The sequence below is a fragment of the Geotrypetes seraphini genome, chromosome 1 (assembly GCF_902459505.1).
Source record: "Geotrypetes seraphini chromosome 1, aGeoSer1.1, whole genome shotgun sequence".
NCBI lineage: Eukaryota > Metazoa > Chordata > Amphibia > Gymnophiona > Dermophiidae > Geotrypetes > Geotrypetes seraphini.
In genome coordinates, this window is record NC_047084.1 from 380309266 (window position 1) to 380322384 (window position 13119).

Sequence of the window (13119 nt, forward strand, 5' to 3'; positions counted from 1 at the left end):
ACATAGGAGAACTTTCCTCACATCCAGTTTTCTCAGAATCTGGTCCTTTCTTTGACCCTATGGTCTGGAACACTGGTAATTTTACCTCTTGGTCGACATGAAACACCAAAACAACTTTCAGCAAAAAGGACGGAATTGTACGCAAGGACACTCCCACCTCAGTGATCCTGAGGAAGGACTCCCTGAATGACATGGCCTACTGCTCCAAGACTCATCTCGCTGATGTAATGGCCATGAGGAAACCAGTCTTGATGGTAAGATTCAACAAGGCACCTCCTGAATAGGCTCATATGGAGCCTGACTGAAGTCTTGCAAAACCACGTTAAGGTTCCATGATGGAAACAGTTGTTTTACCAGGGTCTGAGCTTTAGTACCCCTTTTATGAATCTGGTTATGTCTGGATGAGAAGCCAGAGGAGCTTTATGTTTATGGGCTCTGAAGCACACCACATAGACCCTGAGGGACATGACCAATAAAGCCTTTTTGAGACTTGTTTGGAGGAATACTAGCACTACCGAGATCAGAGCACTAAATGGTTCCTCCTGTTCCTTCGTGCACCAGTGTTGAAATGTCTCCCATGTCTTAGCAAGCAGAGACCATCATAGGCTTCCTGGCTCTGAGGAGACTAGCAATGACTACCTCTGAGTATCCTTTGCGCTCTAACAGCGCAAATGCAAGAGCCATGCCTTAAGACCAAAGTGATCCAGATCTTCTTTGACCACTGGTCCCCAAGATAAGATCGGGCTGCACCTGCAGTCTGAGATGTTTGTTCATCTGAAGATGCACTAGGTCTGCGTACCATGACCTGCGTGGCCAATCTGATGCTACAAAGACTATGCTCCCTGTTAAATATTTGCCCTATCATGGGCCATGGAGGAAACATGTACAAGAGCTCGCTCTTTGGCCATGGTTGGACTAGGGTGCTAGGCCTTCGCTTCCGGGCGCAGATCTTCGACTGAAGAACCGGCCGCTTGCTTGTCCCTCGCCATAGCCATCAGATCGAAAGTTATCTGATACTATCAAAGAACAATGGACTGGAATACTGTTGCAGATAATGTCCACTCTCTCAGGTCTAAGGTCTGCTTGCTGAGGTAATTGGCCTGGACGTTGTCCACTCCTGCTACATGTGCTGTGGCGATAATAATAACAACAACTTTATTTTTATATACTGTAATACCATAACAATAAAAGAGACAACTGACAATCAGTGAAATATAAGCAGCAAGGGAAATACAAGAGATCACCTTTAAGTGTAGCTCTGCCCACTGGAACAATAAATGGACATTCAGGCTCAGCTGCGCACTCTTGCTGCCTCCTTGGCGATTGACATATGCCATCACTGTAGCATTGTTCGAGAAACTCCTCTCCAGCTTCTGTAATGCCAGATGAATAGTTCGAAGCTTCAACCTGTTGATGGACCACTTTTTCTAGGAGGCTGACCAGTGCCCCTGTACTGGGCATCTGTTGCATTGGCCTCCCCAGCCGAACAAGCTGGCATATGTTGTGAGAACCACCCATGAAGTTGTCCTACAATAATGATTTTGGACAGAGCTACCAATCCATAATGAGGTGGGATTCTGGAGTCCATGGGAGAGTCATTTGCAGGGAGTCCATTTGTTGAGACCACCAAGACAGCAGCACATTCTGGAGAGAGTGCATGTGAGCCTTCGCTCAAGAGACTTCATCCATAGTGACTGCCATGAAGCCAGCACTTCAAGGAAATGACACACAGATAGGACTGACTTGGCTATCAGTCCCGTTATCTCTATACAAAGCTTCTGTCTGCATGCTTCTGAAAGATAAACCTGGCCTTCTGCCATATTGAATAGCACTCCCAAGTACTCCAGGGATTGGAACAGAATCAGTTGGCTCTTTCAAAAAGTCACTATCCAGCCCAGGCTGTGTAAAGAGCTGGACCACTTAAGCCACAGCTTGTCAGCCAGTCATCCAGATATGGGTGCACTTTCAATCCTGCCCTGTGGAGATGTGGTGAACAAGCAGGGTGCTGTTGCCAACCCAAAGGGGAGCGCCGAGATCTGAAAATGTCACGCTAGTATGTGGAATCTCAGGAATCTCTTGTGTTCCGGAAATATAGGAACGTGGAGATAGGCTTTCGTCAAGTCTAGGGAAGCTAGAAATTCCCCCGGAGCTACCCCTTAGATGACTTAATGAAGTTTCCAGGGTCTCATTGACATATGTGAGATCCAGAATGGGTCTCCAATCTGAGCCTTTCTTGGGCACAATGAATTATATGGAGTATCTGGCTGAGCCCAATTCTTCTGGTGGCACTGGTTCTATGGCCTGAATTTCTACAAGTCTCTGCACTGTAGCTAAAACTCTGCATGACTTTTCTGGATGCCCCAGCAGGGATTCCACAAACCAGTCTGTTAGGGGATGGGTGAACTCAAGCTTGTACCCTCCCTGAATGATCTCCAGCACCCAGCAGTCTGATGAGATCTGCTCCCAGGCCTCTGCATATGCCAAGAGCCTTCCTCCTATCTTCAGAGGGAAGACTTTGGACCTGGAGTCGTTGTACCTTCTTGCAGGATGAAATGGGATGAGGACCACTGACTTGGCTTCACCCAGGCTCTGTAAATCTTTGTCGTGAACCCTGATAGGATCTCTGAGATGAGGCTCCATATGAGTACTGACAAAAGCGTCTGGAATTATGAAAATTAGACTGCCCAAAACCTCTAGATGTTCTCAGTCTGCTGTCAGGCAGAGACTTTGGCCGGCGATCTGTCACGCTAGCCTTCAGATCATCCAGACCCTTTCTGAACAACATCTGTCCTTTGAAAGGGAGCCTGTTTAGAGTAGCCTTGGAGGTGGAATCCCCTTGCCCATTGCCTGATCCAGAGCATTGGTGGGCTGAAATCAAATAGCCGAGACTTTGCTCATGACTCTGACGATATCTTAGAGAGCAACGGCCACAGAATCCACCCCTGCCAACAAAAGCTGGGGCAAAGGCTCGTTCTCTGCAAGGGTGAGCACACATATCTTGACAAGCACATTGCACAAAAGAGGCTGCTGCAGCTGTTTTGATCGCTAAGGCCAAAGCTTCAAACTGTCTTTTTAGGACCATATCCACTTTTCAATCCTGCGTATCCTTCAGCACCATGCCCCCCTCACTTGGTAGTGACCTGCACTTGGTTGCCTGAGCAACCAAGGAATCCAAGTTAGGCTAGGTGAACATCTGTCAATAATAATAATAATATAATAATAACTTTATTTTTATATACCACAATACCACAAATAGTTCAGAGCGGTTTATAGAGGAAGAGACTGTATACAGACAGTGATAATACAAAAAACTTTCAAAATTACAATAGCATGTTAAGATCAATCAAGTTTATCTGGAAGTGTTTTAGGAATGTATCAAGGCAGAAGTGGAGTCAGAGAAATTTGTCAAAGAGATAAGTTTTGATTGACTTCCTGAAAGTTTGATAAGAAAGTGCGTTTGAAATAAAGTTGGTTAAACGTTTGTTCCATTTGCCTGCTTGGAATGATAGTGTTCGATCAAGGAATCTCTTGTAGATGCAGCCCTTCAAGGATGGAAAGGTGAACAGGTAAGTACTGTGTGTACAAGCTGTGCCTGAAAATTCGAAATGGTGAGGCAGGTAGAGTGGGGATGAACCTGTTATGGTTTTGAAGCAAAGGCAAGCAAACTTAAAGATGACCCTTGCTTCCACAGGCAGCCAGTGTACTTTTTTTGTAATATGAGCTTACATGATCTGATTTCTTGAGGCCAAAGATGAGACGGACTGCAGCGTTCTGGATGATTCTCAGTCGTTTGATAGTTTCTTAAAAGATCCCAAATATATGATGTTGCAATAGTCTAGGGTACTTAAGATTAAAGATTGAACCAGCAGTCAAAAAGAGAGGAAATCAAAGTAATGTTTAATGGTACGAAGTTTCCATAAGGTGAAAAAACATTTTTTAACTTGAGTGTTGGTGTGATCTTCACAAGACACTCCTGTGCTATAGGATACAGCTTAGTCATTTTTTTGGCTACCTTTAGAGAACTCTCAGGAACATCCCAGCGTTCCATGACTAAAACACTCATATCAGGATGCCAGGGAAAAGACATGAGTTGCGCTCGTACTTCACTCAGGATAGAATACTACGTGGAAGGAGCCTGCTGGGAGTAACTGTAACTTCTGCAAGGAGTTAGTAATGAGCTCTAAAAGCATTGAAGGCTTGAACAACCTTCTTACTATGGGATCCTCCCCTTGGTCGAGAGCCCCCGCTGCTTCCTATGTACTCGCTCCTGCTTGCAACCCTAATCATCCAACAGGGAAGATTCGTTCTGTGACATCAAGGTCATAGACTGATCCCTTGCCTTTTGAGTCCCCATCAGTAAGGTCCCCTGGGTCCTGGACAACTTCTTCCAAGGACCCTGAGGCACCCTGGGAGCCCAAGCCCTCTTGAATGACCCCTGGCTCACCACCAGACCTCCTACAAGGATCCCAGGTATCCAAATAGGCTCTCCACATCAAATTAACAAATTTAGGAGAAAAACCTGTACTAGGCAGCTCTAAGTCCTCTTTAGGTAACTCCACCTCACGTCTCTTTGGCTTCATGGCTTCCCTATTCTTATGCTTAGGTATGCCGCTGATCTAGGACTCAAGCAGAGATTTTCTCTCAGAAAACAGCCCCCCCCCCAAAGGTTCTTCAGCACCAGAGACCAAAGAGGAAGCTATGCCCAATGTTCCTGCCTCCCCATCCCATGCTGCATAGCACAAGGACACTGCTCCAGCATCCATCCAATGCAAATCTGGCATGAATTAAAGATAAAAGAGCTTTAGGATTCAACCGTGACAGTTTTGAGGCAAAATGAGGTGATTTGAATGATCTGGAGAACTTTGGGAAAAAATTGAGAAATGCAATATGGCCACCGCAACAGCATTTTAGCATCATAAAATGGCTCAAAAATGCCTTATGTAAAAGTAAACCCTCTGAAAACAATTTTAGAGGTTGGGATCCATATAGGATGTGACAGAAACCTACAAAAATAGGTTTTTCAGACCCCTCCTGATTTTGTCCGTAGGCTGTAACAGCCTCACTCACTGTGACATGTGCTCTGAAGTTGCTGTAGCCTGCCTCAGCTCTAACTCATAGCTGAATCTGAGGGAAGGGACCTTGTCTCAATCAACCAGTCCTCCAAATCTTTGGGCTGCCAGTTGGACTGAAGTCAGACTGATCCTCAATCCCTGTGGAACCGCATACGTGAAAGGGGGAGGCAAAATCACAGTTGGTACCCTGAAGAGCCTAACAACCTCTGCTCAAGCTCCTGCGAATCAGATGAACTAAGTAACTAGGGAAACGGACCCCAAGCTCCTCAAAGTTTTCTGCAGGCTGGCCAAACAGATCTCCAAGGGATTAAACTGCTGGCTGCAGGCCCAAATCTGCTTCTTCTCCAGACAGACCTCTCCCCTGCACCAGCAGGAAATAATAAAGAAATAATAAAGAAATATACAGATCAGAAAGACACCTTCTAGCTCATGTGCAAAAGGAAAAACTGAAGGGAGCAGCAGATCCCTCTGGAGAAGGAGGCTGAGTTGATAACCAGGAGTGGATTCCTTCTGCATGGCTTGCGGGAATGGGGAGAATACCCTACTGGCCAGAATAACACACCTAATGCACTATGTTATGCATGCCCCACCCACATTCAGGTGTCCACAGTTAGGCCAGGTCTATGGTAGGTTTACCTTCAGTACATGTACTTAAATGTAAGGCTCACAGATGCTATGTAGCACTTATTTCTATAATGGCATCCAGGCAAATCCTTTCATTTAATCCTAATTTTTTCCCTAACTACCCTAGGATGGTTACACAAAAGATACCCCTATGGCCAGATTTTGTGAAGGGGAGGCTGCCTATTCATTGAGTATTAATAAATTGTTGTACACTGATATGAGCATTTATTTGAATGAAGATGGCATTTATTTGAAGATAATATATGTTTTAGGGGGGTTGAACTTTGCCAAAAAATATTGCTGACTCTTGGTGAAGATATTCAAGGGCATATATCTGACCTTTGTACAGCTGCATTATAAGGTATTTAGTATGAATATATTTCATATGAAAGAGGAAATGACAGAGACATACCTGGAGCTCTTGTTCTTGAACTGAAATAACAGGTTCTATGGGCTCCAAAGAAACTGCAAGAGGTCGATGTGGTGACTTAAACTTGAAGCTATTTAAAAAAAGAGAAATGAATCTTTCTATATTTTTTAAAAAAACTATAGGTGAAAAAAGGAGTTTAGTGAGCAATAATTTTTTTTTCAGTAAATACAGAAAAAAGATCAGAAACCCAAAGAAGAACTCAGTTAGCACAGTTACTTACCGTAACAGGTGTTATCCAGGGACAGCAGGCAGATATTCTTGACTGATGGGTGACGGCACCGACGGAGCCCCGGTACGGACAATTTTAGAGTGATTGCACTCTAAGAACTTTAGAAAGTTCTAGCTAGGCCGCACCGCGCGTGCGCGAGTGCCTTCCCGCCCGACAGAGGCACGCGCGGTCCCCAGTTAGGATAAGCCAGCTAAGAAGCCAACCCGGGGAGGTGGGAGGGACGCAAGAATATCTGCCTGCTGTCCCTGGATAACACCTGTTACGGTAAGTAACTGTGCTTTATCCCAGGACAAGCAGGCAGCATATTCTTGACTGATGGGTGACCTCCAAGCTAACAAAAAGAGGGATGGAGGGAAGGTTGGCCATTAGGAAAACAAATTTTGCAAAACAGATTGGCCGAAGTGTCCATCCCGTCTGGAGAATGCATCCAGACAATAATGAGATGTAAAAGTATGAACTGAGGACCAAGTAGCAGCCTTGCAGATTTCCTCAATAGGAGTGGAACGGAGGAAAGCTACAGACGCTGCCATAGCTCTAATTTTGTGGCCTGTGACAGAACCTTCCAGTGTCAGGCCGGACTGAGCATAACAAAAAGAAACGCAAGCGGCAAGCCAATTGGATAGAGTGCGTTTAGATACAGGATGACCCAACTTGTTAGGATCAAATGACAAAAATAGTTGAGGAGATGATCTGTGAGGTTTGGTGCGATCAAGATAGTAAGCCAGAGCACGTTTACAATCCAAAGTATGCAAAGCCTGTTCACCTGGAGTAGAATGAGGCTTTGGGAAAAAAACAGGTAGAACGATGGATTGGTTAAGATGAAATTCAGACACAACCTTAGGAAGGAATTTGGGATGTGTGCGGAGGACGACCTTATCATGGTGAAAAACAGTGTAAGGTGGATCCGCCACCAGTGCATGAAGCTCACTGACCCTCCTGGCAGAAGTGAGAGCTATGAGAAAGACCACTTTCCAAGTGAGAAATTTAAAATGCGATGAGGCCAACGGCTCGAAAGGAGGCTTCATCAACGCAGAAAGAACCACATTGAGATCCCAAACAACAGGAGGGGCTTTAAGAGGTGGTTTCACATTGAAAAGGCCCTTCATGAACCTTGAAACTAAGGGATGAGCTGAGAGGGGTTTCCCATGAATCGGCTCATGAAAAGCTGCAATGGCACTAAGGTGGACCCTTATCGAAGAGGACTTCAGACCAGAGTAAGATAAGGATAATAAATAGTCCAACACCAGTCCCACTGCTGTAGATATGGGATTGTGGTGATGTAACAGGCACCAGGAAGAAAAGCGAGACCACTTTTGTTGGTAACATTGAAGAGTGGACGGTTTCCTGGAGGCATCAATAATAGAACGGACAGGCTGAGACAGGAGAGCATGAGCTGGAGTCAGCCCGAGAGATACCAAGCTGTCAGGTGCAGAGACTGTAAGTTGGGATGAAGCAGTGTTTGCTGATGCTGTGTAAGCAGTGAAGGAAACAGAGGAAGAGGTATGGGTTCCCTGGAACTGAGCTGAAGTAGAAGGGAGAACCAATGCTGTCTGGGCCACCGTGGAGCGATGAGAATCATGGTGGCTTGTTCCCTCTTGAGCTTGAATAAGGTGCGCAGCATGAGCGGAAGAGGAGGGAATGCATAAAGGAAGAGATTGGTCCAATCTAGGAGAAATGCATCGGGTTCCAGACGGTGGGGAGAGTAAAGTCTGGAGCAAAACAGTGGCAGTTGATGGTTGTGGGGAGCTGCAAAAAGATCCACTTGAGGTGTGCCCCATTGAGAGAAAATGAACTGGAGAGTCGAAGGGTCGAGAGTCCATTCGTGAGGTTGAAGAATTCTGCTGAGATTGTCTGCTAAGCAATTCTGTTCCCCTTGAATGTAGACTGCCTTCAGGAATAAGTGACGAGCAGTCGCCCAGGTCCAAATCCTTTGAGCTTCCTGACATAAGGGACGGGATCCCGTCCCTCCCTGTTTGTTGATGTAATACATTGCAACTTGGTTGTCTGTGCAAATGAGAAGAACCTGAGGAAAAAGGAGATGTTGGAAAGCTTTGAGGGCGTAAAACATCGCTCTGAGTTCCAGGAAATTGATGTGGTGTTTCTTTTCCTGGTTGGTCCAAAATCCCTGAGTTTGGAACTCGTTCAAATGAGCTCCCCATGCATAGGGGGAGGAATCCGTGGTGATGACCAGTTGATGAGGAGGTAGATGGAACAGTAGACCTCTGGATAGATTTGATGATTTCAACCACCAAAGAAGCGACTGTCGAAGAGACGAGGTCACAGATATGTGTTGTGAACAAGGATCCGTCGCTTGTGCCCACTGAGTCGCTAGGGTCCATTGAGGAGTACGCAGGTGGAGACGTGCGAAGGGAGTGACATGTACTGTGGAGGCCATGTGTCCCAAGAGCACCATCATGTGATTCGCCGAGATGGAAGGTTGCTGGAACACCTGCTGGCAGAGACGAAGGATGGTGTGAAGGCGGTTTGGAGGAAGAAAAGCCCTCATCTGAACAGTATCCAGAATGGCTCCAATGAATTGAAGTCGCTGAGTCGGAATGAGGTGCGACTTGGGTAGATTGATTTCGAACCCCAACAGTCGAAGGAAGTAAATGGTCTGATCCGTGGCTTTGTGAACGGACTGAGGAGAAGGAGCCTTGATGAGCCAGTCGTCCAGGTAAGGGAAGACTTGAAAGTTGTGGGAGCGGAGATAAGCTGCGACCACAATCAGACATTTGGTGAATACCCTGGGCGAGGAGGCTAGGCCGAAGGGTAGCACCTTGTATTGGTAATGATGTTGATTGACAAGAAAGCGAAGATATTGTCTGGACATCAGATGAATTGGAATGTGAGTATACGCCTCCTTGAGATCGAGGGAACATAGCCAGTCTTCCTGAGAAAGAAGAGGATATAGGGTGGCAAGAGATAACATCTTGAACTTCTCCTTGACCAGACATTTGTTGAGATCCCTGAGATCTAATATTGGTCTGAGATCTCCGGTCTTTTTGGGTACAAGAAAGTACCGGGAGTAAAATCCCAGGCCCTGCTGGTCCAGAGGAACCGGTTCGATGGCATTGAGAAGAAGGAGGGATTGAACCTCCTGAGCGAGGAGGAGGGATTGAGCCTTGTTGGAAGCAGACTCTTTTGGCAGACTTAGAGGTGGAGAAGTCTGAAAATTTAGGGAGTAGCCGTGGGCGATGATAGCAAGTACCCACTGGTCGGAGGTGATTGCTTCCCATCGAGATAGAAAAACTTGTAGTCGACCTCCTATGGGCTGAGGAAGAGGACACGAGGGAGGAAGACTGGCAATGTCCTGGAGAAAGGAGTCAAAAGGGCTGTGTCGACTTAGGTTGAATAGCCGGTTTGACAGCAGGCTGCTGTTGTTGACGAGCCTGTTGTTGCTGCTGACGCTGCCTGCGAGGTTGAGGAGGATGGGACTGCGCCGGTCGAGCAGAAAACCTCCTTTGATATGAAGGTTGTTGCCTGAATGGACGAGGAGGAGGAGGTTTCTTCTTGTTTTTCAACAAGGTGTCCCACCTAGTTTCATGGGCGGAGAGCTTTTGTGTGGTGGTATCCATGGACTCTCCAAACAGCTCATCCCCTAGGCAAGGAGCATTGGCAAGCCGGTCCTGATGGTTTACGTCCAGTTCTGAGGTCCGTAGCCATGCCAATCTTCTCATTGCTACAGAGATAGCAGTAGCACGAGACGTCAGTTCAAAAGTATCATAAATAGAACGGACCATAAACTTCCTGAGTTGCAGAAGACTAGAGGTACATTGCTGAAAAGCAGGAAGTTTACGGTCCGGAATATACTTTAAAAACTCTTTAGGAGGTTGGTCAAAATCCAAGGCATCCAAAAATGCCTTGGATTTTTTAGAGTCAGACTCTAAAGGAATAGACAGGGTGTCTGACATCTCCTTTAGAAATTTTGTGAAGGAGGAGTGCTCTGGCTTAGCAGAAGTATCCTGCACCGATGGTTCCTCCTCATCAGATGTGTAATCCTCCTCGGTACCGAGGGGATCATCTGAATCGTCCCACAAGTCAGGGTCCCGTACCGATTGTAAACGGCCCTGGGAAAGTGGAGTCGATGTATCAGTATGTTTAGTCTTGCGTACCGATTTACCAGACCGAGTGGAGACGGTACCTGGGGAATGTAGTACGGTACGGGGTTCAGAGACCAGTACCGGTTCCGACACCGTAGGAGTAGCACGCCGTTTTGGTTCTGCTGACAGAACAGGCATGGACAAAGATTTTTGCGGTGCCGAAACAGTCGATGCCGATAACAGAAGCTGTTCGACAGACGGCACCGAAGGCTCAGTCGGTACCGACACTGGAAGGTTCGGAGACAATAGAGCCGGGAGCAACTGTTGTAGTTGCTGCTTAAGCTGGACCTGGAGGATAGAGGCAATGCGCTCATCCAACGTTGGTCCCGATGGCACCGGTACCGGTTTTTTCTTGCTCGGTACCTTCGGTGCCGCTCGACGCTCAGGTGAAGTCGATGCCGATGACGATGCAGAGACTTCAATGGGAGCGGAGCGTTTACGGGGCCGGCGCTCAGTCTGCAGGACTTGGCTCACTGCATGCTCGACTGGCGGGCCTAGAACAGTAGGGGAAGGCTTCTTAGCCGGCTTACCTACAGGAATCGACACCGACGATGGATCTGGCGGTGCCGAGGTAGTCGGAGTCGATTTGGAGGAAGTCGTCGACGTCGATACCGGTGTAACTTCCATAGCGGTACCGAAAAGGATCCGCTGCTGAATTTGTCGATTTTTTAAAGTTCTTTTTTGTAAAGAACTACAGCGGGTGCAGGTTTCAGCCCTATGGTCCGGACCCAGACACTGGAGGCACCACTTGTGTGGGTCGGAAAGGGAGATAGGGCGCGCACACCGCTGACACTTTTTGAAACCCGGTGACGGGGGCATGAAGGGAAATACTGCTGTAGCAAAATCGAAGCCCGAGGCTTCGATGGTGCCAACAGGCCCCGCCGGGTTAGATTCGACAAAAAAATGAAAAATAATAAATTTTTATTTTTTTTTTTTTTACACAAAGGGTAAAAAAAGAAGGAAAGAAATAAAATATGAAGAGAAAAATACGCGCGAGCGGGAAGGCAAGTGAAATAGAAAAAAACTTCCAACAGCCGTTGGAAACACGCGTCTTCTTAGCTCCGCGGAATTAAGAAAACTAACTGGGGACCGCGCGCGCCTCTGTCGGGCGGGAAGGCACTCGCGCACGCGCGGTGCGGCCTAGCTAGAACTTTCTAAAGTTCTTAGAGTGCAATCACTCTAAAATTGTCCGTACCGGGGCTCCGTCGGTGCCGTCACCCATCAGTCAAGAATATGCTGCCTGCTTGTCCTGGGATAACAGCAATACAGATGCAGCAACCTAATAGGATATGGTTCCCAAACTGGTATTTGGGTCCACCCAAGAGATTTGTCTTTCAGGATTCTGTGAATACAAGATATAGTTGCATACATTGTGTCTTCATTTTAAGGGGAAAAAAATCTTAAGTGTTCCAGTAGTTTTATAAGTCCTGGGAATAACTGGATTCTTTGCAGGATCTGGTATCTTTTAATTTGACTAACATAAGAGTCAAATTCAGAGTCAAAAACCTGATCTGTATCCCCTGAGGACCTCAGTTGGTTTATATTGTCCCTTCCCTGTGGCAGAGGAGTCTGTGCCCTTTTGTTTCACTGGCAGAGTTGAATCGCTGAATGAGGGCTCTAGGAGGGATTTATAACCCACTTTGCAAGCTTTTTGTGACTCTTGGCCTCTGGAAGGACCAGGAGATGCTAAGCCTACTGTTCCTGCCACCCCCCCCCCCCCCCCACCCTTTTCACATGCTCCATAGCACAAAGTACACAGACGCTCCTCAGGCAGTCATCCAGCACAAATCTGGCATGATATAAGGGTATAAAGGCCTGGGGAGTCCATTAGTATCAATTATTAGCCAAGTCAAAGTGTTTTGAGGCAGATGAATTAGTAATAAAATAAAATTGGGAAATCTAAGATGGCTGCTGTAGCAGCATTTTGGTGTTACAAAACAGCCTGGGGGAGCTACCAAAGTGCCAAAAATTCCCAAAATAGGATTTTAGGGAAGGGGGACCTTTTAGGAAGGCTCAGGAATTCACCAAAACCCCTAAATCAACCTCACCCCGAAGTCTCTCAAAGACAGTAAAGGGCTATACAAACAGTGCTGCCATGTGCTATGCCTGCATCAGCTCTTATTCTGGCTGGTTCACAGAGAATCTGTCTGCCTTCCTGAGCCAAACCAGGGAACTGCTCCAGAGGCCTGATTTTATACTGGCTCTCCCAGCCTGCAACCCTCTACCTCACCATGCACCCATGATTCTTTAGGGGGAGCAGTACGCAGCTGGCTTCCACAACGTCTCCTAGATCAAAACAAGGGCCAAAATACAGCCTGCACTCAAGTACCCAACACAACCAGGGAGAGCTAAACTCCAAAGTGCCAAATCCCAAGCAGATGCAAGTGTTGGAGCAGGCTGGCCAGGCTGGCATACTGCAACAAGGGTAGCCCACCCAACAACAGAACTCTGAATACAGAGTCTGCAGCTTCTCTCAGGCAGAGCTGTCCAAGGAATACTGGGAACCTCTATAGCACCACAAACCTCCAAAACTCAGATGAAAACCCCAAAAATAATGTTTCAGAAGCAGAGCAGATGAAAAGACATCTTCTCAATTCATTTGCAGAAGAGAAAACCTAAGGAGATAGGGCATTGGCCAGTGACACAAGGAGGTGGAGCCGAAAA

The 13119-nt window shown here is 46.8% G+C and overlaps 1 protein-coding gene across 1 annotated transcript in view; it reads right to left on the reverse strand.

The window, feature by feature from the left end:
* The window catches only part of WRN (WRN RecQ like helicase), a 405773-nt gene that overhangs the window by 99384 nt on the left and 293270 nt on the right, over window positions 1-13119 (reverse strand). The window contains exon 35 of the mRNA XM_033960777.1: window positions 6109-6196. Coding sequence (XP_033816668.1) covers window positions 6109-6196 — 88 coding nt within the window. The remainder of the gene's footprint in view (window positions 1-6108; window positions 6197-13119) is intronic.